The following is a 24,889-nucleotide window of genomic DNA, read 5'->3' on the forward strand; positions in this document are numbered from 1 at the left end:
ACGTAGGGCTGGGCGCGGCTGGGTGGCCCGGGCGGGTTGCGAGGGCCCCAGCCCCGTCGGTCCGCGAGGCCGGCGCGCACCGGGCGGAATTGAACAGCTGAGAGGGGGCGAAAGGAACTTCTCAGACCCCCAACACCATCTTCAGCTCTTGTCTTACTCGTTTGTATAATGCCCAGAATAGTTACTGTCTTGTTACCCAACATTTGTTAACTAATTGATTAATAATTTTTCAGTATGATCTCAGTAGTCAGGTTATGACAGTGATTGATTTATGGCCCGTTGCATGCCCAGAATGCCTTTAGGAGCAGAGGGTGTAATTGGCTCATGCCAGACCTGCACCGAGCTTCAATGTCTTTGATTGCCAACCTTTTTTTCAATGTTTGTACAACACTTGCAGTGAGCTAAACATTCCCAGTGTGTTCAGCATTAAATTTTGATACTCCTAATCAAGGAGTGGGAATGATTTACAGCCTTGCAACAGGCTCTTTTCAGTGCTGAAAGACAAGTATGGTCTCTGATTTCTGGTACTTGTTCAGTGGTTATGAAATGCCTTCAATATTTAACCCATTAATCAATGTCTATAAATACATTACTTTTTAGATAAAGTTTATAAAACTTTTTAGATAATGTATTACTATTCAGGTGATGACAGTGACAGGACCTGTCAAAAGCCAGGTGCTTTAAACAACAGAGGCTTTAGAGCACTGGAGGAAAAGGTACTTTCCTGACCTGAACCATGATTCAACCCCTGCCTTCAAGATCCACTGACTGTTCAGTGTTTATCTACATTTTATCTATGATATTTTCTACATTTCATCATCAGTCAGTACCAATTACTAAGTATTCAGTCGTTGTGATTACCATTAAAGTGCAACACACTCAGAGGCTCCCCCAGCTCTGGGCAGGGGGTAGATGGTGGCCTGGGGGCTTCAACCCAGTCCCAGGTCCTCTACATGACACCGGCCCCAGTGGGAGGGACCCCCCCCAAAACCCCTGCTGGTACCTGCCCCGGCAGCACAGCAGGTATTGTCCACACAGGAGGAGATGCGGAGCCCTGAGCCTTGGTCACCCCCGAGGCCATGGAGAAGTCCCTGAGGGGATCCCACCCACCCACACCCCACTGGGGAACGACAGGGGCTGAAGGAGGGGAGGCACAGGGAAAGATAACCCCAGTCACGTTCTGTGTCAGGTTTGTATTCAAGTTTTATTCTGCTGTGTGGTGAGAGGACAGTTAACATGCCACGTGACAATTCATGTCCCTGCCACTCCCCACAGCCAGCACCACCCAAAAATGAATTTCCCGGCCCCCAGATACTGAGCACCAGGTCTGCAGTTTGGTTCACTGTAGGGTTTTGCCTCATTTTAAGAAGCAAACCAAGGCTGCTTGCCTTGGGTATTAACCAAGAAGATGCTGCTTTTCTTAATTTACTCCCAACGAGGTGGGGAACCAACCCCGAGCCCTGCAGGTCCTTGCTGCTCTCCCCCAGCTGACACACAGCCACCCCTCCATGCCGGGGGGGACAGTGTCCCCACGCTGCCCTGCCACAGGCTGCAGAGGGAGGTGCGGGGGTCCCCAGGCCACCCTCGGGGAGGAGCATGGTGGAGGCATGGATGGAGAACTCTGCCTGGCTCCAGTGGTGCTGGGCAGTGAGGCAGCTCAGCTGAGGGCAGAGGTGAGCTAGAGCCACTCCTTCTCACAAGAGTATAAAAATACCATCATGACTTTTCTTAGCTTTTCTTTTTTGGATTAACTTTTTTTTTTTTTTGACAATTTATAAAAAGCTTTGACCAAACCAAAGTGTGCGCTCTGTTAAACTTCTGTTCCATCGTGCAAATTGCTGTGGACTTTGACTTCCAAGTTCACCTGCTTCACCTTCCTGCCTTTCCCCCCGCTGACACCCCCTGTTTCCCTCAATATATTAATGTTCCTCACGGTGCAGTACCGGCTGTCCAGGGCCTTCCCGGTGCCCCTGGGCAGCTCCACCTTGGTGTTCAGGGGGTGCTCCTCCGGGGCTGCTCGGGCAGCTTCCCGCTTCTTCCGCAGCTTCCGACACTTCCTGGTGAGGAGGCAAACTCCTGAAAGCACCAGCAGCAGCAGGGTGATGGCAGCAAAGGCACTCCCCAGGGAAGCGCCGGTTTGAGATAAGGAGGCTGCGATGGCGGCTTCCTCCCTCTCCAAGATCAGCGACTTCATGTTGGTGCCATTCTTGATCTGGTCGCCTTCGTTGTCGTAGATTAAGGAGTCGTCCAGCATCAGCCTCCCATTGCCATCGACCAAGTCCCTGCGCGTGCGTTTCCAGTGGCGAGTGAGGGATCGCTGAACGCGCGGCCCCGCCATGCTCTCTGGGCCGATGACATAGATGACTTGAAGGTACCACTGGTGTCCAGCTTCCACCTTTAAGAAAGGGAAGGCACACACAGGAAATATTCACTACAGCTTTTAGAGCAAGTGGTTTTGTTAAGTAAAGGTAGAGCTGGTTGCATTTTTGGTTCTATTTCTCAACTTGTGTGAGTATCAACAAAAAAGCTCAGTGTGTTTTTATTTAACGTTTCTCACTGAGTGAGGTGTTCAGTCTTGTCAGTATTTGCAACTGCAGTAAATAATTCCAGAATATTAATAATATGTTTTAAAGAGCTTCTTTCCTGAGTGCTTTGGGAAAAAAACACCAGAATAAATTCCTCATCTTCATTTTTTGTGCTGGAGATTGCTTCTTAAGTGGCTTCCCTGTTAATTTAGGGTACAATCCTAGCAAGGCCAAGAAGCCCCTTCAGCAAACAAAGCTCACCAGGTTACAAAGCAGGCCTCTCTGGGGAAGGACAAAAAGCCCCAGAAATCAGGATCTAAAATTATGCCCTCAGTCAAGAGCTTCCTCTGTGTCCCTCCTTCTGTCACAATCTGCTCGGCTCCCCCAAGCCTCGTACTCGCCCTCCTTTGCTCACAGATCGGAGCCGCAAGCAGAGGCCATGGGCCCCTGCAACTGGGAGCTGCGGCTGCCTTCAGGGGAAGGGACAGCACTGCTTACGTGCTCTGCTGCTGAACAGACTCGGATCTCTCATCTCCCAAATGAAGGAGAGGCCGGCTACAGCACAATCTGCAAACACGGATGATCACGCGTACATACGTGAGGGCACCTCGCTTCATGGAGACCGTGTGGCGGGTGGACGTGGAGGTGGCGCCCACCACGCCATCAGAAAAGTTGGTTGAGGGTTGCTATTGAACTGCAGAAGGCTGCAAGACCTACCCTAGCATGGATTTGGTTTCTTTAGGCAGGGTCAGGCGCAGAGCCTACAATTCACAATTAGGGTTAGAGCATTTAGGACATCCTGGGTAGAGAAGTGAGTTTTGGGTTACTGATATCACTTGTATGTACCTTGTAAAGAGCATCCACCTTGAGAGTAAATCCATCGACTCCGGGCATGCTGCTTACCAAATGAAACTCGGACAGTTCGGAAGCAAAGTGGGCATCAAAAGGCACATCGTGGAAATACTTATCTGTCACTTCTGGTTGGTTTCGGTCCTGGAAATGAGAGAGGTGTTAGGAAGAGGAGCACACACTGTCACCTTCCCAAAGGGAAGCCAGGAGCCAGATCACTAAATGACACCCGTGTCCTGCTGCAGAAACCGAACCCAGATGCCCAGTCTCCATGCCTACACATGGGCATGGACATTTCTTTAACATACAGCTGACTGCACAGAAAATAGTTTTGAGCTATATCATTTGTAGAGACTTCATACTGGTTTAGCACTGACTGTGTCAATATTAGGTTTGTAGGGCTGATGATCAGAAGAGTTTAGTCAGCCAGCTCAAAGATGCACGCCAAAACCATTAACATGACCCCTGTCCTGTGATGAGGGCTGCCAGCGAGGACGCTGGCACATGTTAACTACAAAGCATGTAAGAACAGTTGAGTGCATCTTGGGAGCTAATCGTAGATTTATATGAGAGGAACTTCTGTGTAACTGGTAAATAAATCTCCCATTATACGATGGCAGTTTTGTCAATTCAAAGGCATAGCATAAGCAGAGATCAAGGGAAATTTGGTACATCAATTCTTTTTCTTCCTAAATTGTGGCTTTTTTGTTTTTGTTTTTGTTTTTTTCAGATTAAGAAATACTCATGGATAAAGACTGAGGAAAACCTGATCCTGTCTTCATGGTTTGCTCCTGTCTGCCCAGCACTGCAAATAATACACATTTCACTTATCATCCCCTTGTAGTCAGAATCTGTTTGTAGTTGTCAAAAAAACCCCAAACAGAAAGCAGAAGCAGAGGAGTTTTGCAAGTGTTTCAGACCCCCCCCCCAGATGAGGGAGGCATTTAGCACAGGCACCCCGCTTTATTCTGGCTCCAGTTTTCTGTGGCTGCACGAAGGTGCAGGGGGCAGGGAGGGTGGCAGGGTCTGCCTGGAGACTGCAGGATGTTGCAGGGTTTGGGGGTGCCTGGAGAAAAACAGAAAAACAACAGTGCTACGTCACCTGGGACAGTCAGGCCAGTGAGAACATGTGGCCTGAAACAGCTAATGTGAGCTAAACATGCAACCCCTCCCCACAAGTAGGAAGGTAATTTAGTTCCCAGGTCTGTTAGGTCAGCAAGAGGCCGAGAGACCAGACGTCTCCGGACATGGTCTCACACAATACTCAACATTGCAGTTTTGTCCACAACAGAAAACTTACCAAGAGGAGAAATCGGTGTTTGAGGTGCTTGTTGGGTTGAATACAGCCATACTGGGGCCCCTCATTATAGACGGTGCCCGTTGGGTCAAAGAAAGGCACGTAGCCATCCTTGCCCGTACACAGATAGACTTTTTCCAACTGCAGTTTGTAAGCGGCATTTAGGTTTTGTTCGGGGTTCCAGAGCACGCGGCCATACAGGATTTGCCCTGAGGAGGTTGGGAGAAAAACAGGTTAAATTCTCCAATTCAACAAGAAAGCCATTGTTAGAGGCAAATAAACCAAACTACACATAGCTCTGGGTTTTGAAGGGTTTTGATTTGTGTGTTCAGATGACTAAACACTGTGTCAGAGCACATTCTTGTCCTTTCATGCCATTATAGGGCTGTAACAGGCTCAAAATGCCATTTGTTGCTGTAAAAGAGGCAAAGCAAAGTTTTTACCCTTTCAGAGGAATGGAAGTTGTGAAGACAGAAACATTAGGTAGAAGCAGAACAGGAAAGGAAAACTAAAGAAATCTGACCCTTTGAAAAAGCCCCTTTGTAATCCATTTCTGCCAGAGACATTTCGGATTTGGTGGGGTCCATCAGAAACACCTTCTCGTTGTTACAGAGCTGAAATTCCGTGTTCAGGGAGTAGACAACAGGAACTGGGCGGTTTGTCTGCTGGAAGGCAATTGGGATCAAAAATCTAAAATTGGGACAGGAAAAAGAAGAGGAGGTTTAGTTTGGGAACATCCTGAAGTTACAAGGTGGTGACCTACACAATCTGCTTCACCTTTCTCCCCTCCCACTTTACAGTCTAGAAGCCCGTGCTAGGGTGGCATTCAACCCAGGATGACTTGTTGCCCCTCCCCGGTTTCTCGGTAATGGTGCAGGGCTCTGCACTACCCGCTGAAGCCTCCCCACAGGTTTGATTTTCTTTCTGTCTGGAGCCAGCCAAAGGCTATGTGGGCTTCTGCAGCCTCGAGGCTGAAAACTGCTGGCTGAGACATGGGACAGCCCAGGACAGCTTCTGGTCTGGGAGTCCACAGTCTCACTAAATGTGACAGAGGAAAGGCAGGCACACAGATGAAGGCAACTTTTTTTTAAGAAAGTTTTTTTTTTTAAAGAAAGCAAAGATGCCGGGCTTGTGCTTAGGAATAACAGACCCTGCTGTGCTACAGACTGTCTGGAGCCCCCTGACCACCAGCCCAGCCAGCAACTGTTCACCATCCTGAAGGGGGGACGGTCAAAAGGGAGGTTCCTCCCCTCCCCTCTTCCCTTCCTGCTGCTGTTGCAGCAGTGTGCCACACGCCTGCTGGGACCACACAAACAACCCAAACGGGATGAAACTGTCCTGCTGCTGTGATGACGGGGACTCCTCACCGCTCAGGAGCATGAGCCGTACAGGGCAGGGGCTTGTCTCCAGGTTCTATCCACGGCTGCGTGGGCTGCACAGTACAGGGGACTAAGAAGATCGTGTACTCTCCAGAGTAGTCCTTCCTGGGAACAGACAGGAGACACCATGGTCACCAAACGAGACTTCCAAGCTCTTCACCCGGCTGATGTGTTTTCCTAACACCCACCATTTTCTAATTAGGGTAAGCGGGCAAGAGAAAGTTCATAGCAGGTCCTCTTCCTGGCCCCAGAAATGTCCATCTACTCTAGCAGTCGCCGGAGGGACAATTGGGCCTGCAGCATTTAATTTGAAACTCTGTGCAAGGAGCACAGACTGTAAGAATAAACAGGCATGGACAGAACTAATAACAAAAAGGATTTTTTTTAGAAAAGTGAACCAAATATTTCTAGATCTTAATATACCTACCTCCACCAAGCATGGGATGACTGTTGAAAGGGCAACAGGGATTGCTCTCTCAGGCCTGGATCTGAAACCGCTCTGCCACTGCTGTTAGCTACATGCACATTCATTGCTTAAGAAGCACATTGTGCCATGGGAAGCTGCTGGCAGCAGCTTAACCCACAGCCCTCACCTGTTATAGGAGCTGGTTGCCCTCCAGAGCTGGTAGGGAGAGTCGAAAGTCTGAGCACTCCACAGCAGCTGCAGGTCAAATTCGATCCCTCCCAAGTGGTCTGGAGTCATTAAAAAAGACTTGACATCTGGCAAGCTGTGGTGCTCCATTACAAAAAGCCCTGGGGTGGGGACAAGGAAGTGATGGATAAGGCAGAGTATGGGGAGACCCTGATGCTGGACACCTCAGCACAGAGGGATGTTTCTGCTACCTGTGTTTTCAGAACAGATCTATATTATCTGTATTTGTACACTGATTTCTTCCTCTAGCAGGACAAATGCTCTTACCTCTGAACTTGGCCTGTGTCTTGAACTCGATAACCAGCCGGCCATCCTCACGGATGTAGATCCTGATTATCTGCAGCCGGGCTGAGAGAACGCTGTCTGTCTGAATCCCTGCACAGTGCAGCAAGAACAAAGTCACTGGGGAGGCCACACAGCACAGTGGGTCCTCAAGTGGGCTCTGTCAGCCCCATGCAGCTCCAGAAGCATTTGAGAGCGCTCCAAAAAGGCACGGTTTAACTGGGATCATCCTCCAGTGAGCCAGCTATACACTTTTCTCCATTATCCACATGTGCTGCCTAAGTCTCACTGAAGCATAAAGGAAGTAAATACACTGAGTTCCCCACTACAATTAGCCTATAACATAATAAGTTGTTACAACATAATAAGTTGTAGATAATTGTTTCTGCGTAATCTTGGCCTTAATTCCCGAGTGTCTTTCCATGAACAAAGCTCTGCAAGTCTCTCCTCTCCAATATTTAGTGTCACTGCTGACAGAATAAAACCTGAGGTGAGGTGCTGTCAGTTCCTTGTAGCCCTTTAAGCAGCAGTACTGCTCAAGGCTGCAGGCACGGGCTCCCAGCACACACAGGCTCCAAATATTGTGGGAAAGGAAAATTAGCAAGCTAGAAATAGAAGACTCCCAGGCACAGGATAAACCACACATAGACACACAGATGTTAGATCTTGGATGTACCCACCAGCAGAGGACAGGAACGATTCAGGGCTCGCCGCTAGGAGCACTGCTGTTTTAACAAACAAAGGGATACTATGGGAAAAAAATCCATCCGTGAGAGCCAGGAGGCTGAGGACGTGATTGCAGCTCCCCACACGAGAATCACTGAAAAGCTTAAAGAGAAATCACTCCAAATATCCCACAGGGAGCAACCTCAGCCTGGCTGTGGAGACACTGATGAAGGGAAAGCTCTTTCCCTGCAGCACTTCCTAGGGCTCAGTGACAACTGTTCCCATTAACAGAGAGAGGCTGAGGGGGAAACACCAGCCCCCTTGCTAAGCTTACACAAATGCAGGCATACCTGGCCTCAGCCTGCGTGCCCTTTACTTCAGGGAGCGCTACCCATGCACAGGACTGTGGTGGCAGTGAAGAAACTTAAGAAAAAGGCAAAAACAAGGACAAACCAATTCTCCTGTACCACTTCAAATGCCTTGGACCTACCTGTCCTCCAGAGAACAGTATCGTAGAAAAAGGAGAACTCCATCTCTGTGTGATGCTCAAGAGAAGCCCAACCTCTCGGTGCTGTCACGTAAATATAGGACACGTAGAGTGGGACATGGACTGTTAAGAAGGACTGAGCAGAGTCCCGTACCTGTCAGTAAAACCCAGAAAGGTCATTATGCACCTTCCACAGGAGACACCGCATTTGTGTTCTGCTCTGCAGATGGAGACAAAAGCCAGAGTACCTGCAACAGAAGACTCCTTTTCAGTTCTGGACCATGGATGTCCTAAACACAGGGACCGTAATGTGGGGACAAAGTATTTCTGAAGGAATATAATGTCCATGCTCCACAAAGTCTAGCAAACAATTAGCTGATTTGCAAAAGGTTATTGCTGGACTGCCATTTGACAACTAATAATGGACTGATGGGAAAAAGTATGCAAGCACAGAGTGCTCCTCGCATACTACAAAACTCCTATAATTAAGTCAGAGAAGACTATCTGAACTTTATTTACCTTTACATATAGGTACTTCAGACAAACTTGCATTTTAAATAAGTGCTAAAGTACACTGTGGTGTCATGGTACAAAAGGAGCTGTGGTCACAACTTCAACTTAGAAAACCCCCCAGTTTCCAATTCCGTGAATAAAAAACAAGCAATCCTGCTTGCTCAGGAGTGGCCCTTAGAGTATCTGAAATAGCACAGTTCTCTGGCTATATATACGCCATTTATTATCTGCAGAGTGCAGCTGTACTCTGCAAGCCCGAGGGACCTCAGAGAGACATTCCAGACTGGTTGGTGCCAGTCTCCACATACTAAATTATGCAGTTGTTCAGTTGAAGTAGCTTCTCTGGATTTGTACAAATAATTTGACCTATAAAAGGAAAGTTAACAAAGTATTCCAGACTGGCAGGAATTAAAAGAGATGATGCTGGCCATAACATTCTGACTGGGAATTTAATAGAAGAACCTAACAAAGATGAGATATTCACTTGAGTGGGATGTACATGTATAACCCATCCATGAGAGGGCTGTGAGACATGTCTAGTAGCGAAAGCCATTATTTTCTAGAAGAACATTTTTGGCTTTTGGTCTGCCAGACAGTTAATTCAGAAATGACTTAAAAATTCCCATGACCTCACTCCACTGTGGAGTACAAACGGATGTGCCCCTGCTCTGTTCTTTGCTCTTTTATACTGACTAAGAGAAAAGTCAAAATTGTAAAAGAATTGAGCACAGCTGAGAATGTTTTGTGTTTCCAGTACATCCTTGTATATAAAAAAATATTTTACCGTTGCTCTTAAGATTAAGAGAATAAAATCTATGTTACTCCAACAAAAAAAAAAAAAGTGCATTTCACAAAGCACCATTCCTTTCTAGTTAAAAAAGGGGGAAATGCTCCAGTTGTGCAGAGCAGAGCAGCAAATATACACGTACACAAAGTGGAGCTCCGCCTAAGAACTGGGAAAGATTTGGATTACGTGGAAAAGTATTGGATATGGCATCTCACCTGGAAGTCAGCGGTGACAGAGCCTCCGCAGACATCAATTAATTCTGTCATGTCGTAATAAGCATCAAAAGTCCAAATGCAGCTCTTCAGGTTGAGGTGCTTATAGAGCTGGATGGTCTTCAGCTCTCTCACTGTGGGGTCAAACTGGTAAGGGCGGTCATAGCCAGGACCGAGAATGATGCTGTCGTAGGTCACTTCATCCAGAAAGCCTGCCTCTGGGATGAAGAGACATCAGGAAACCGATCGCTTCAGATTTCAAAGAGCTCGTGGCCAAGTACTGAGGTCCCATTTTCACTCTCAAATCACATCAGTGACTTTTATTATGTGAGGGACTTAATGGGCCCCTCTCCCTTCATTATCCTAGAGGCCAAACTGAATATACACAGGTCTTCACAGGGGAAAATGTTCTAGGAATGGAGTAAGAATCCTAAAAAAAACCCTATTAGTTACAGGTTGAAGTTAAACTTTAAGAAATGCAGAACAGCTTGAGTATGAAATGAACAGAATGAAGTACAACCCCCTGCCCACCATGGAACAAGCGTGGACCATGCTACCCTGAGTGTCAGACACACAAACTGCCTTCTGCCTTCGGCTCTGGTGTCTACTTCAGCAGTGAATTTGCTTTTGCTGCTTCTTGTTGCCACACAGGAGACCTCAGTGACACAGACGCAGTGATCCGCTTCCTGTGGGTCCCTCTCTAACCACATGGATATCACAAGACAGATTTGAAAAGCAGAAAACCACCAGCACGGTGTGAACCTACAATCTCCTCAAACAGAGCAGTGCTGCTTAACCTCATTATCTTTTAAACATGTGCATCACAGCTCATCTTCAATGGGGCAACTCTGTTCACTGCTGTTAGTACAAGAAGATTAATTGTTATTTACACAATGTCAAGAGAGTCCGGAGGAAGACAAAGCTGCCTTCTCTGCATTTCTTTACTGGCTTCTCCCTATCACCAAGCTCAGAAAGCAAAGGCTGGCTTTAAAGATTACCTGAGATGCCTCTGAGGTCTCTGATGGTGACCAGGTTTGAGCAGACATGCTGGTGCCTGTAGATAGACTCGGAGAGAAGGAAATGCAGATTGTGCAGTGGCAGGGTGGAGATGAGGGGCAGCATACCATCCTGATGGGGGATCTGCACTGAGATGTGGATTCTGGAACAAACAATGGATGAGACAGCAGGAAAGATCAGCCCTGATAGGTGTGGGAGCCTCACGTGTTACCCCACACCCCACAGCAGAGGTAGGGTGACCCTGCTAGTGGCAGCCTGACATTTTGTCTCAGCTAGATTTCCCCATCTACACACCTGCTCCTTAAGCTGTCCCACCAACTCCAATTTCCTGAGGGGAAAGGCACCCCCTCAGCAAAGCAGGGTGCGAGGAAAAGAATGGGAGCACCACCCTGAGCACTCTAGGCTGTTCAAGAGGGCACACTGCACAGAGGGATTTGGTTTCAGACACAGGTTCTCCTCTTGACCCAGGCCAGCTCTGTAACCCCAGGGGCCCTGGGGAAAGACTGCACTCTCCCCTTCTCCAGGCTCTTACCTGTTGGGATGCTCCTTGTGCTTGACATCCAGGTACTTCAGAGTGGCAATGAATGACTGTGCCTGGAAACCTCGGGCAGTCCCTGCGACGACGGGAGTGTGACAAATGGCACTGTCTGTGCCTATGGTAACTACATTGCTTCTCAGGGGGGTGCCCACGTGGCCAGCCTTGTCCACAGCCTTGGCCACGCAACGCACGTGGAACCGCCGGCTGAAGTAAATGCTGTCCAGCACCTGCCAGGGAATGAAGGAGGAGAAACATCCACGTGGGTCAAAGACACCAGCATCACAACATCTGACTGCGTAGTAAAATCACTTTGTCCTGGCATTTTGAGGCAGCACGGAGGCGAGGCACAGGCAAACGCAAGCTAGGAGCACCTATGTGCCAGTGGCTGCTGGCCACTGGGGCATGCAGGTGTGATTGGCCTCACTACCTACGCTGCAGTAGATGCTCAAGCATGTTGGGTACTTTACAGCTTCCAAACTCTGCTCACGTACTGAAGGGAAGGGAAGAGGGAGCCTAAGCTGTTATGATCTGCCAGGTTCCATCTGTCTCCCGCCACCAGGGATTTACTGAAGAGCATTCACAGTTACTTCCCACGTCAGCAGAAATGGTGCTTTTAGCAGGCTCAGTGAAGAACTCCCGAATTTTCCAGAGCCAAAAGAAAAACTGTAATCCCCAAAGAAGCATCCAAATGTCTCATGCCAGTTCCCAAATCCAGGGAGATTTTAGGTTTTAATCTCTGTGTAGCTGAAGTGTGTGCTACCCACTACAAGTGTCTCAGACTCCTGCATGAGTAGGCATGGTCTAGAAACACAGCTGAATGCCTGAGAAGAGCTGAGACATCACAGTTGGGAGGCCTGGGAAAAGCCCTCAAAGGAAAAGAGTAATTCTGTTTGTTGGGCAGAATGTGAACAGTCCAGGGACAGAGAGGTCTCGGGCCGCACATGGAGCAATGCAGCAAAAGGAGTGCCTGAAGTTCATAGCTTGAGCTACGCCCTTCCTGAAACTTGAGCAGGACGGAGAGAAATCAGACAATCCCACAGCCAAACCCTGGTAACACAGCTCACATCAGCGTGTTGAGCTCTTATTCAGGCACAGCCACTTTTTGAGGTGCATGACTTTACAGCTGCAGGAACGCAACCCACTTTCACATGTACACAGACCGGCAGAGCTGCCCCAAGCCCTCAGTGACTTAGGCCACGTGCTCTTGCAGCTTTGCCACGCCGGTACCTACCCACATACCTTATGGTTGACGCTAGTGAATGGTGTGTTGTCAGTGATGGTTTCAAAAGGTGACCTGGCTCCATTCCCGTCCGTGGGGGTTGCTACTTCCCAGCTGAACTGTATGGAAGACTGGTTGATCCCAGCCTCGCTGCAGCGTTCCTTCATGACCGTGTACTTGGGGAAGTGAGGGTCACAAGGAGTGACACAGATGAGCGGGTAGCCTGGGGAAGGGGATTTCTTTGCACCGTCCTTTGTCACTTCTTCAACTCGGTCATAATCAGCCAGGGTGACGACCTGTGTGGATGCAAGATGGCATTCACCTGGGGCCAAGGGAAGGAGCAGAAAAGGCAAACCTTCCCACACACTCCGAGCCTGCTACATCATTGCAGCTCTTAATTTTATTTCAGAAGCTCCACCGGGGTTTTCAGTCTGTACTTGAAGGGTACTAAATCACATCCATTGCAACAGGCAACTTACCACGGGAGGTGCTGGTAGAATCAGGCTCCCTGATGCCTCCTGATCCAAAATAGTCACTATTGCGGTGCTGGTATCCCCAAGAACAGCTTCCACCGGATCATCTGGACCCAGCACAAGAGAAAATGACTCATGCCACTCCCGGTCTTCATTGGACATGATCTCCACCTTAAACATGATGTGATTCACACCTGTGAGAGGAAATGCGAGAGAAACAGAGAGAACTTAATTCATCATCAGATATTGCTCTGAAATCATAAAAACCCCACACAGCTGGTCTAAGCTATGACCGCTGAAACATTATGATAAAATACGCATTATAAATTTTATTTCCGCTCATTGCTACTAATAATTTAGCCCCATCCACACAAGATTCTACTCCGTACATAAAACTCCAGCTATGACAACTGATCCAATTGGTGATAGATTTACTGGCAGATGCCATATGAGGATTAATAATGCCTGTCTTGCATTAGCTGTCTGTAGTAAAAATCTATGATCCCCACCCTTGCTGTGAGCATCTCTGCTCTCTCTCACACCAGTATGCAGAACTGTTTGTAGAGAGCTTCTTGGTCCAGCAATGTCATCTGAGCTGTTGCACTGGATCCTGAAAGATCTCTGCTGAAGACCTCTGCTGACATCCTCTGAAGACCACTTTACTCTCGCCTGCCCAATGCTAGCGCTTCTTCCTCTGTCCTGACCACCCTTCATTTTACAGTTCAGCCTTTCTGCATAGCAAAATTATAGCCACAGCAGAGTGCAAGGCTGCAGCCCAGAAGAGACACACTTTAAAAAAGACCACATAGTAAGTGGTCTGTGTAGTGTATTTAAGATACATTACCGAAAAAACAGAAAAAAAAACCCAAATCAACCAAACCTCAGATTCTTCTTACCCAGCAGAGCATTGTGAAGGGTGAAATGATATACACCAGAGAAAACATGGCAAGATTTGGGACGGCCTTCCCATTTTTTCTGTGAAATTAGAAGTAAAGTATCAACCATCTCTCTGTCTCCCTTTACAGTTTCTTTCTCCATTCTGCTCAGTAAAGAGCTCACCACCTCCAGGCTTTCATTCCCTCTTCTTTTTCATTGCCCCCTTGCTTGGGCAGCAGCTTGGCACTTTGCTTATTGAGCGGAGAGGGCTGGTGCTCAGAACACCACTGTGTGTGAATGAGAATGACTGGGCAACCAGAAGGGGAGAGGGGAAAGGACATGTCTAATGTAAGGAAAAAGGAAAACTCTTGCACCCCACTGTGGGAGAGAGGCAAGTCGGCATCGGCCTGTCAGCTCTTTGCAGCCCCTGAGAAGCAGCTAGGCTTTGATGAGAAACAGGCCTTGGGAGAAAGATAAGGAACTGCTGAGTTGTGCCAAGGTGGCAGGGAAAAACAACAGACAACTGCAACACTGAACTGTGGAAAAGTCCTGAACTGTGAGAAGTTACAGCCACGTGAACAAGAAGGTGATTGGTCTGTACAGCTTGTGTTAGAGTGGTCTTATGCTGATAGGAGAAAAGGTTGATAGCTGTCTAATTGCTGATTTGCTAATTATGAAGTAAGAGCTTTAACAAGAGCATAAATATGTACTATTTGAAAAATAAATGGCGCCTGCCCTGCAGAAAAATAAAAGAACACTCTGACTCACTATTTTGGCCACTACACTCCACCTGTACCACACTGAAGAGCTGGATAGGTGTTTCTTCCCATGAAGACTGTGATGAGCCCAAGATCAAACCCGAAATCAAATCTAAACCCCAAAATCTAACGGTATGTTATGCCTTCTTATAGCTAATGTAGTTCACTTCACCAGGAGCAGTTAGACCTGTGTTGTGTTGTAAACCTCATGTAAAAAGTGGCTTCTTCCATATCACCTGAATATTTACTCAATGCTCCTTTCTGATATACACAAAATGTCATGCCACCACCTCTAACCTTCCCTCTGAGGACCCTTTACCTGGGCTGAATTTGAGCATTCGACTCTTGGGATAGTAATCAACTCCAGCCTGAGCCGAGCCGTCACGGGTGCTACAGCGGACTTTTGAGGTCCTGTTCTGATCCCCTCTCCGGACCACCTTGATATTTAAAACAGCAACACCTTCTGGGCCAGGTGGTTCCCGTACTTGGTATGCAGCTTCTTCAAACTCAATGGTGGGTGCTAGAGAAACAGCAGTGAAGAAAAAAGCCTCAGGTTTATACACCAGCTGACTTTACAGGTGAAGGGCATTCAGCAACTGGGGTGAGCTAAGGTCATCTCCTTTTAGACTCTATCTACACATCTTCAGAGCAAGGAGTTCCTTAAAGCGGGGGCCAAAACTGCAGCTGGAAGGGTTGGCTGTGAATTAGGGCAAGGATGGGGCAAAATCCAACACATGTATTGGGCTACAGAGATGGCAAATGATTCCCCCATCCCCTGCCTCCCACTGAACCATGCATCCTCAGATCCACGCCACATGATGGCGTAACGGCCCCCCACTAGCAGTCGCAGCAGAGGGACATGGTGTCCCCCTTCTTCCCCACAGATCTCTCCCGGCTGTGACACTGTGGGGGAAAGGCAACATCTCCTGGGGGAAGCACAGCAACTCTGTCTGCAGCTGCAGAGGAGCAGGAAATGGGACAAATATTGGGTTCAAGCCACTGCTATTCAGTCCCTCCCTTAAGAGCAGTCCAGTGCACAAAGCCATCACACACCAGTGAGCTGCACGCAGAGTGGTGACCATGTGACTGAAGGCATTCATGTCTACTGAATTAAACCACAAACTTTTGACAAGATAGTGCTGACTACCTTGGGACTGCATCCTACACTACAACTACATCCTTGTTGAGTGTCCTCGCTTACCATCTTCATCATTGGTGATGGTTATGGTTGCCATGTCCATCTTCCCAATCCTAGCTCCACTCCAATGGTTTCCAAGTGGGCTACCAAGATACACCTGGAACTGCTCTTCTGGTTCAAAGGCAGAGTCATCACTGATATAAACACTGCAGTTCTTCACCTAAAGCCAAGTAAGCAGGAGAAAACAGCAAATGTTCATAAATCTGATGAAGCCACTTAAAAGGCATACTGTACTTCATTATCTAGGGTTTAACGTCTGAGTACTGTCAATTCTGGAAGAAACACTTCTTTTTTTAAGGCTGCTACTTCAGTGTGGACAAACCACACAGCTCCATGATGACACACAGCAATGAAGAGATCTACTTCCACAAACCAACAGCTCTCTGCTACAACAATCCTGAGTCCTACTGACACAGAGGATTTCCATTTCACGTTTTAACCAGTTTTACCATGAAACAAACAATCCTTTCAGAGTCATGTCCTATTTCCAGGACCAGAAGAATCTGTGACTTTAAGCATCTATGAAACCAGTTTGGACAGCCTCTGTCAGCTCACTCTGACATGCAGAATCCAGGAGGAGATCTGAACCTCTCTCATCAATGGTTCTTCATTCTTCCTATAAGCCAGGCTCAGCTCACCTTCTCCCCTTTCAAGAAAGTGATGCGAGACTCCTCTGCATTTCTTCTCTCTGCAAAGTCCTCCATAACCTCTGCTGTCTGGCTCTGGGTGTAGCACCTGACCGAGGACTCATAGCTCAGGTCCCCGGTGCGGAAGATGGGGATGTGCAGAGTACCCTCCTTCTCCCTCACCGTGTACATGTCCTTGGTGAACTGCATGCTTGGTACTGCAGGAGATGATAAAAAGAGTCAAGCAGCATTGAAGCTACACAGAGACAGGAGTTAAATGAGGCAAACACACCCTGGGAGAACTGCTGCATGGAGTCCAATAGTCAGAGAATAAAATGGCAGCTTCACTGTGCCTCAATACAGGATTCAGCTTCAAACAAATGAGTGACCATTACAGCCACCAACCCTCTACAGAGCACTGGATCAGCAGACCCTGCAGTGCTTCAGAAAGACAACCTCTCAGTCACCTAACCCCAACAGTTGATGAAACTTGTTCCTTTCCCATCATTCTGGTGCTGTTGCAATGCCCAGGGGAACAAGACAGGGTTGGTGGTATGGGGGTGGTGTTTTTGAGGCGTGTCAGGAAGGGATTGTATCACGACTCAGTACTGGCATGGATACTGTGTTTCAAAGTATTACCCTACTGTCCTGTGGACAGACACAGCACAAATAGCTTGCAGCAAAGGGCATCCTCAACAAAAGATACAAAGGCAGAAATGATTACAGACCACTACAGTAAGTCAGATTACAAAGCATACAGTGTGTGCTTTCCTTAGGCAAGCAAACACGAGAGACATTAAAACACAAGAGGAAGTAATCATGCAGTGTGACTGTCTCATGTAGTAAAGGGGACTTTAGCTCACAGAAAGCACAGAACAAGGACTGAGCTCTTAGTAGAGGAGGCAAAGTGAGGCTGAAAGTGAGGGAACACTGCAGGAAAATTCATTCTGCACTCCCAAAGACTCCAAACTCTTATGGACAGTGAAGCATAGAAAGAAACAGGGCAGCCAAATGGAATGGGAGGGTCTCAGGAAAACAGGCTAAATCTAGCCTAGAAATAACCTGACTTGGACTAGCCTCCTGCTACATGGAAGTGTGAAGGAAGAGGCTAGGATGGACTGGATAGAGCTGCCATGGATAACTTACCATCTTGGAAGATGTCATTAATGGCCACGATTGCTTGGAATGGCTTTGTCAGCTCAGCTCCATGGGGTGAGCTGAGATAAACAACAAACGTCTCCAGCCCTTCTATCACCGGGTACTGCGCATCATCCAGGATTGTCACAGTGCAGAACTAGAAGGGGAGCACAAGTTCTGCTTTTAGAGATGCAAAGCTTTCATCCTTCTTGGCACTCACATTTGGATGTCTAATGTGAAGTCATTATATCAGGCCTTTTCTGAGATCATTAATCAGTGGAAACAATGTTCTAGAAAGATCTGGCATATCATTTCTGAGAATAGGCTGCCATCTTTATCCTGGGAGGAGTGGCTGCTGACCAGATGTGAGTCTGTGCCTAGCAGATTCATTAACAATTTTCAAGTGGCCTTGAGAGAATTTTCAAAACAGGCAGATGACAAATATAGAGTATGCGCATATAAAAGAGAGAAGTGTCACCAGACAAAGCAGACTCCTCAGGAGTCAAAGTGGCTTCTCACCTCTTCCGTCTTGCCTGGCCTAAACTCTATTTTTCTGGAGCTGGGGACATAATCAATTCCTGGGCTGGCAGATGGAGGGTCTGACATCCGAGTAGCACACCACACTGAGATAGGGGTTGAGAGATCAGGTCCCTGCCGGAGGACTGGAATCTCAATGTTTCCTGCATCACCAGTTGCACATGAGAGAGAACCAAGATGAGAAAGCAGCCGTACACCACAAAGCCACTCCTTTCCCTTCAGCATACCCTTCTCCCATCACTGCTGCTCCTGCACCCAGCACAGGCTACTGCACAAAGAACATCACCCAGCCTTCCCCACAGGGCAGAGGGAAAAAGAGAAACCCTCTGCATATCTTTTACAATTCTGCTGCTGTGCCCTAAATCACTCCCTTCTGATAGCTCTTCCTGGTGAGAGCATACTTTCATGGCAAGCACCCCAACATGGCGTGGAGCAGTGCCGGCTGAGCCCCCCACTACTCTTCACCTGCAGCCTCACTGACGGTAAAAGTAGCATTCCCCAGGAACACTGTGGAAGCATCGTTGGGACCACTGATGAAGACGTTGGCTGAAGCCCGGCTGCCAATGCGTGCATTATCTGAGGCATCGGCCAATACGATCTCAAACTCCTCCTCTTCTTCGTATTCACTGTCATCGATCAGCGTGATGTCACATGTCATCATGGTGACACCCGGACCAAAAACAATGCGGCTGTCATCCGCCATCCCCCGGGACTTGAAGTCGGAGCCAGATTCCAGCATATAAAGGCTGCTTCCCTTGGCTGATTTGGGGACAGTGTAGCAGAGGGCAGATACAGTGCTGCTGGTATCCCCTAAAACGCAACAGAAAAAACCCAGTAACTCTATGGAAATACTTCTACTCTGTTGGAGACACCACTTACTTAATAAAGCAGCATTTAGAAAAGAGGGAGAGGAGTCAAAAAGAACACTATCCCTGCTCCTAAATTTGAATAAAAGCTGGCTTAGTTCTGACTTCGAGGCATGCTCTGAATTTGTACCCTTGGCTACTGTGATCAGGAAACAGGTGGCACTTGACTATTAAAAGAAATACAGTACAGTGATAAAGTCCACATAAAACACAGTATCTAGATCACAGAGAAGCAGCAAATAAATACAGGGGTTTAGTCCTGCTCATGCTGGGAGGAGAAATGAATCCAAAAGTAAGGAGCTGTTAGTGAATCCTACAGCATAGATGGAAAAGATAAGAAAAATACTGCATCTGCCCTGTGTTGTTGCTTGTCATTTCAGCTGCACCACAAAGCTACTTCCAAAAATCAAAGAATCGCCCCAGAATCACAAACAAGCAAACCCCAAGGAACACCACTTGTTTTGGGGGGCACTGTTATTTGCCTGCCAACAGGGAAGAGTCATTTACCTGAGCCTGGCAAAGGTATATACAGCAAAAACTCCTCAGCAGCTTTGTGGTAATCCTAGTCATGTGGTAAAAGACTGCAGGATATAGGCACTAAACTGCTTCTATTAGCTATAAAGTACAGAATTAAAATCCAAGCTTTAGGCTTCACAAGTCTGTTCACAAGTGCTTCACTTCTTTCTGTCACCAGTTTGCTGTTGGCCACAGTCTCGAGGGCTCCCTGTCCACACTCTCTGCTGCGTGGACTCAGACCCTGAATGTCTTGCCCACAGCAGTGCCTGCAGAGCCGCTCTCCCTCCTGTGCCACAGAGCCCCAGCAGGAGCACGGCAAGTTGTTCTGCCCTGCTTGACCCACCTTTCCTTTCAACAGGAGCAGAGAGAAAACCAGCGCTCTCGCTGACATGGTATGTTTTCCTGTCGAACTGCAGGGTGGGCTCGTCCTCTGTGTCAGTGATGGTGACCGTGGCCCGGGTGATGTTCCCCAGCAGAGCATAGGCTGGCATGCTGAGCTCCACGGCAAAGCTCTCTGTGCTCTCAAAGACGTTGTCATCGTTAATGACGATGGTGCAGGCCTTGGTGTCCTCCCGCTCCTCAAACTGCACCTGGAAGGCAGAAAGTGGCCTGCTTTCTTTGGACTGGGTCAAACTTTCTGTCTTACTCTTGCCTGAATCATATACCCTGTGCACAAGTGGCATCAGACCCTAACTTTAACCAAGGATAAATGACTAGTAGAGGTCAAAGACAGCAGCAAATGCAGTGTGTAGGCCCCTACCCCTTCTAATCTCAGTCATGGTTTTAAGCCCTTTGCATGATGAGGAGTGACATTCCTACTCAAGCAAGCCTGTAACATTTGCAGCCTGTCAGAATACTGTCAGAACACTGCTGCATAGTGTGTCTGTCAACATAAAAAACTGATGAAAAAAGAGACCCTCTTCTGAAAGCAAATTTTTCTGAAACCACAAATTTTTAGAAAGGAAATAAGGTTGCCTTTGTGTTTTTATCAGTTCTTTCATCCAGGCTTGATGGCACGAATGGTCAGACCTTCCCTTTCCTGGTGTCCCCAACCTACCTGCCCCGCATACTCCACGTAGTCCTGCTCTCCCGGCTGTGAACCAGAGCTGGAGGTGGCTGTTCCCTGCTCTGTGTGGCACAAGACAATCGCGTACTGGTTGAGGTTACCAATCCGCCTCACGGTGACGCTCACCGAGCCTGCGCTCTCTCTGACGCTGTAGCTGGAAATATATCAAGCAGACACAAATAACAGGCTGGGGAACAAACCCTATGTGTTTATGCTGATACTGAGCACCACAGACGCAGGCTGACTATAGCCTCCATGGAAAATCTGAGGGACACTAATAATCAGGGACTTGGGCAGATGGCAGCTGTTCAGCAACTCTGCTCCATGGTTAAACCCAGCATGTGCTTCTCCTCACTGACACACATGAGTTCCCACCTCCATACCAGCTGCTGTTGGCCACCCCCACCCTCTAGAAATCAACAGTGCTAATTCAACAGGAACCCCACATCTGCACAGCTGTGAGACCCCAGTCCTGATGGGGTGCTGGTGAAAGACAGGCAGAAATAATGGTAACTGCCCCAGAATTTAATCTCCATGTTATAGGTCCCATCACATATTACAGAGCTCAACCTGCCTCACTCCATATAAGATCCTATCTGTCAGAAGAGTGCTGTAATCCCCGTACCATTTACCTGGTGTATGTAAAGCTGAGGAGAGACCACTGCACATGGAAGATGTTGTCACCAACCACATTGGGTTTGCTGTCCTTCACTAGGAACTGAAAGCTATCCATGGTCTCCTGAACCTTCTCCTCATGCATCACGTACCGAATGAGGCCCTGGTTCACATCCTCTGCCGGGAGGAGACATCCAGTGAGCCAACTCAGAAACTGAATGGCAGTTTTACCAACAAGCAGTGCCAAGACATGCATCTGCATGGCCGCAGGGACTGGGTTCTCCACAGGCCCTTTATGCTGCAGCAGCTTTTTCTAACTTCCTTGGTCTTACCTGTGGTAGAAGCAAGCCTACAAGCTGTGACAGGATATTCCTTTGCCTAGTCTTTATCCATAATGGCTCATACTTCAAAATAAAGTAAATTTCTAGTAGCTTTGATGAAATGCAAGAAATATGAATTCACTTGGGCAGCACATATTTCAGCTCTGTTCTATAAGCTGGCATGATGTAACTGGGCTTCTTCTCACTGTTGAGATGGTTAGGGCTCCCCGACTTTCTGCAGTATAATAGAGTTTGCCAAGCTTGAGACCTAAAATAGCATAGCCTCTTCCTTTTTTTTTTTTCCCCTCTTTTTCCTTTTTTTTTTTTTTTTTTTTTTTTTCTGATGAGAAGGGACAGGCAGAACTGCTGACTCCATTTGTACAGGACCTAATGCAGTGTGATGTGAGGCTCTGCCAACTGCAGTGGCAGAAATGGCAGTAGCTAAAAAAGGCTGCACTGCGAGTTCACTCTCAGCGTGCCTGGGGAAGACTTGAGGGGAGCAGCAATCAGAAACAGCACAGTGGCATGGGAAACAGTTACACCCTCACCTCCCCTTCCTAATGGGGGGGGCCCTCAGTCCTGCAAGAGTGAACTTTTCACACGTTGTTGACTCTGCACTGCTGGCTAAACATGATTAGATCCACATACAATATCTACAACTCCTCTTTGCTGTCCCAAATCAAATCTCCAGCTCTAGCAAGTCTGGAGAACCTGTGTTGTCTGTAAGAAATGACAGGATTTCTGCAATTGAGAGCAAAGTTCAATGCTTACTTTTGACACACCTTTGAGATTTTCCCTTTGTCTTCTCCCCTCCCACCTTTATTTTTTTTTTCTCCACACACAAGCTATCCTGACAAACTGAAATAGCTTAAGGAAAAAAGCAACAGTATAGAGCCCAACTCCGTACCCTGTGTAAAGGTGGTCACAGCTGTCCCTGGTTTCAGCTTGTTCTCCACATAACCATTTCTGGGACCAGTTGTTATCTCATAGGTCAGCTGTTTGTCATCTGTGTCAGGATCTGTCGTCAATAACTCCTTCTTAGTGATTAGATTGGTTGCCTGGATTAAAGCCAAACCAAGGAAGTAAAACTCTAGAGATCCAGCAGTGCAAGTCTGATTGACTGTTCATCCCAAAAGCCCAACCATCCACTCTGTCAAACAGTGCTCCATGAGGGAGAAGCTAGGGAATATAACACCGCAGAGCACACAGAGGGGCCCTGAACAGCCAGATGCCCCACAAGGTGTTTGACAGCACCGGAAGGATTCAAATTCTGCCTCACATCTGGTTTGTTTAATAAAAAAACATTGTGGATCAAAGAAAAGCAAATTCAGAACAAGCTGCCCAGCCCTATCTAGCTGGGGCTAAAAGCTATGAAAAATCTTTTGGTTTCACCTGGAAACCACTGCTCCATGAACTGTGCTGATGCTCAGGTGAGGCCTGGCTTTGCAAAAAGCATTATCGAACAGCCTCAACTTGAAGGAGTCACTCAGGACAGTTCATGCTGCTTTAGTGAGCCTGGGCTAGGTCCTCTTTAAAGTGACCTCACATGGATGTGCCTCAGTTCCACCACATTTTGCTTTCTCTTTAAAAGAAAACACCATTAACAGCCAAGAAAAAAAAAAGAGAGAATTGAACTGCCTAAGGCTGCAGGAGTCCTTTTACTGAAGTCAGGAATTTGAGCTGAGATAGCCACTTCTTAATACAATTTCTTAATACAGTGTCTTGGTTGGCCCTTTTCCTGGGAAGAACCAGGAATTGCAGTTAATGCTGGGTTCTCAAAAACATGCATGAGACAGTTTCGTGGGGTTTTGTTTGGACTTCAGAATAAAAAAGGCATGTCACAGCAACAAATCCCTCTACCACATTTCTTTGAAAGCCATGTATCTTTACCATGGCTGCTGCAGCACATAATCAAGACTTGTCTACCATCAGCAAAGCTGAAAATAAACCCTGAGGAGGAGGGACAAGAGGCAGGACATGTCTGCCTAGGAAGGTAGGCAGGAGCTGTGCTGCACTGCACACAGTTTGTGCGAGTCAGTAAGAGCCAGGCTTAATGTTCTGGTTGATGTAAGGGAAGAAGATGGTCCAGGGACCAATTTTGTGCCTTGGAGCCACATTGCCTGGTTTAGCTAATGGAGCTGCAGTGCAGGCACCCCTGCACACACCTCTGCCTTTTCCAAGACACTTTGTGGGCCCAGAGGGACATCTGTTCTCTACCACAAAAATAAAAATGCCAAAGGATCAGGATGTTCTCCTGGAACAGCCTGAAAAACAATCTAAGCTGAACCCAGGCAGGCAGTTACCTTGCCATCGATGTACTCCAGCCACTGCAAACCCAGGTTGGTGACAACCCTGGGTGTCCCATCATCCACAGAGAGAATGTCCACTTTGAAGCGCTGTGGTGCTGCTGTCACAACCTGACAAAAGTTCAGAGAGATGGCTGTTACTTTGTGAGTCAGAGCCTCATCCACCATATCACCAGCTTTGCTCTCTTCAGCTCTGTTGGGATCAAGGTCCCAGGGTGAGTTTGCACACACAAAGGCTGGTACACCAGGGAAGAAGCAAATGGCATCACAGAACTGAGAATACTCAGCCCTTATCTTCAATGGAGCGACAGCAGCTAAGTCTCCCCTTCTCTGAGAGCAAGCAGCTTTCTATTAGCTATAGAATGTCTCCCTCACATCCCTTCTTCTCCCCTTACCTTCTTTCCCCCATCCTCCATAATGAAGAATGGATTGATCCCATCAGACACCGTGAAAGTGAAGCGATCCTTCAGCGAGTTGCTACCATCATGACTGTAGCTGATGCGATTCTGGTAGATGTCATCCATTGTGAAGGTGGTGGCTTGGTGGTAACGCTGCCCATTGCTGGTGCGTTCGATCAGGCCATGCCGGGGGGGCTGCACGACTGTGAACGTAATTGACTCAGCCTGCACCAAGGAGACAGAGTGGCAAAACTGATGACATGACCCCAGGACCAGGACAGGCATGTCCTTCCAGCTCAAGATGCCTGGAGAGGGATTCTATGCCCAAACAGCTTTCCTAGCACAGTGTTTCCAACCAGGGCCTGAAATGCAACACCACATGCTGAATCGATTCACCATGAGCCCTGCCCTGTCTTTATCCCTCTCCCAAGGTGGCTATTATCTACAAAACAATCCCAGTCAGGGAGAGCTAGGCTAGACACATCACACTGAACTATAGTTTCAGGTGGTCTGAGATGGCTCCTGCCCTTGTGACAACTCCTTGAACACAAGAGCAGTTCCCCATTCTGCAGCTATTCTAAGCAACGTGCCCCTTGTCACTTCTGTTGGGGTAGAAGCAGAGATAACCTTTGGGGCAGGATCTTTGGCTCAGGGCAATAACAGGCAGCCAGGAGCTCTCTTGCTGCAGGGAAACTGCAGTGCAGTGAGGCAGAGCCAACATGAGACTGCTTAGCCCCCAGCCAGGCTCAGGAGGAGGGAGAGGAAATGTCATTT

General features: G+C 47.8%; 1 protein-coding gene across 1 annotated transcript in view; it reads right to left on the minus strand.

Annotated features, from left to right (window-relative positions):
* Nucleotides 1–1,185: 1,185 nt before the first annotated feature.
* Nucleotides 1,186–24,889, minus strand: part of FRAS1 (Fraser extracellular matrix complex subunit 1) — a 173,025-nt gene continuing 149,321 nt past the window's right edge. Inside the window, exons 49-73 of the mRNA XM_026847900.1 lie at nt 24,113–24,340; nt 23,715–23,828; nt 22,319–22,469; nt 21,109–21,268; nt 20,468–20,630; nt 19,754–20,000; nt 18,494–18,838; nt 18,011–18,171; nt 17,501–17,648; nt 16,367–16,572; nt 15,732–15,888; nt 14,850–15,050; nt 12,903–13,090; nt 12,444–12,719; nt 11,199–11,431; nt 10,648–10,808; nt 9,653–9,867; nt 8,141–8,291; nt 6,970–7,077; nt 6,644–6,803; nt 6,039–6,155; nt 5,195–5,361; nt 4,675–4,880; nt 3,372–3,518; nt 1,186–2,395 (exon numbers count right to left, since the gene is read on the minus strand). Coding sequence (XP_026703701.1) covers nt 1,811–2,395; nt 3,372–3,518; nt 4,675–4,880; nt 5,195–5,361; nt 6,039–6,155; nt 6,644–6,803; nt 6,970–7,077; nt 8,141–8,291; nt 9,653–9,867; nt 10,648–10,808; nt 11,199–11,431; nt 12,444–12,719; nt 12,903–13,090; nt 14,850–15,050; nt 15,732–15,888; nt 16,367–16,572; nt 17,501–17,648; nt 18,011–18,171; nt 18,494–18,838; nt 19,754–20,000; nt 20,468–20,630; nt 21,109–21,268; nt 22,319–22,469; nt 23,715–23,828; nt 24,113–24,340 — 4,995 coding nt within the window. The 3' untranslated portion in view covers nt 1,186–1,810. The remainder of the gene's footprint in view (nt 2,396–3,371; nt 3,519–4,674; nt 4,881–5,194; nt 5,362–6,038; nt 6,156–6,643; nt 6,804–6,969; nt 7,078–8,140; nt 8,292–9,652; nt 9,868–10,647; nt 10,809–11,198; nt 11,432–12,443; nt 12,720–12,902; nt 13,091–14,849; nt 15,051–15,731; nt 15,889–16,366; nt 16,573–17,500; nt 17,649–18,010; nt 18,172–18,493; nt 18,839–19,753; nt 20,001–20,467; nt 20,631–21,108; nt 21,269–22,318; nt 22,470–23,714; nt 23,829–24,112; nt 24,341–24,889) is intronic.

The sequence above is a fragment of the Athene cunicularia genome (genome assembly GCF_003259725.1).
Source record: "Athene cunicularia isolate RWA chromosome 4 unlocalized genomic scaffold, athCun1 chr4_part2, whole genome shotgun sequence".
Classification (NCBI taxonomy): Eukaryota; Metazoa; Chordata; class Aves; order Strigiformes; family Strigidae; genus Athene; species Athene cunicularia.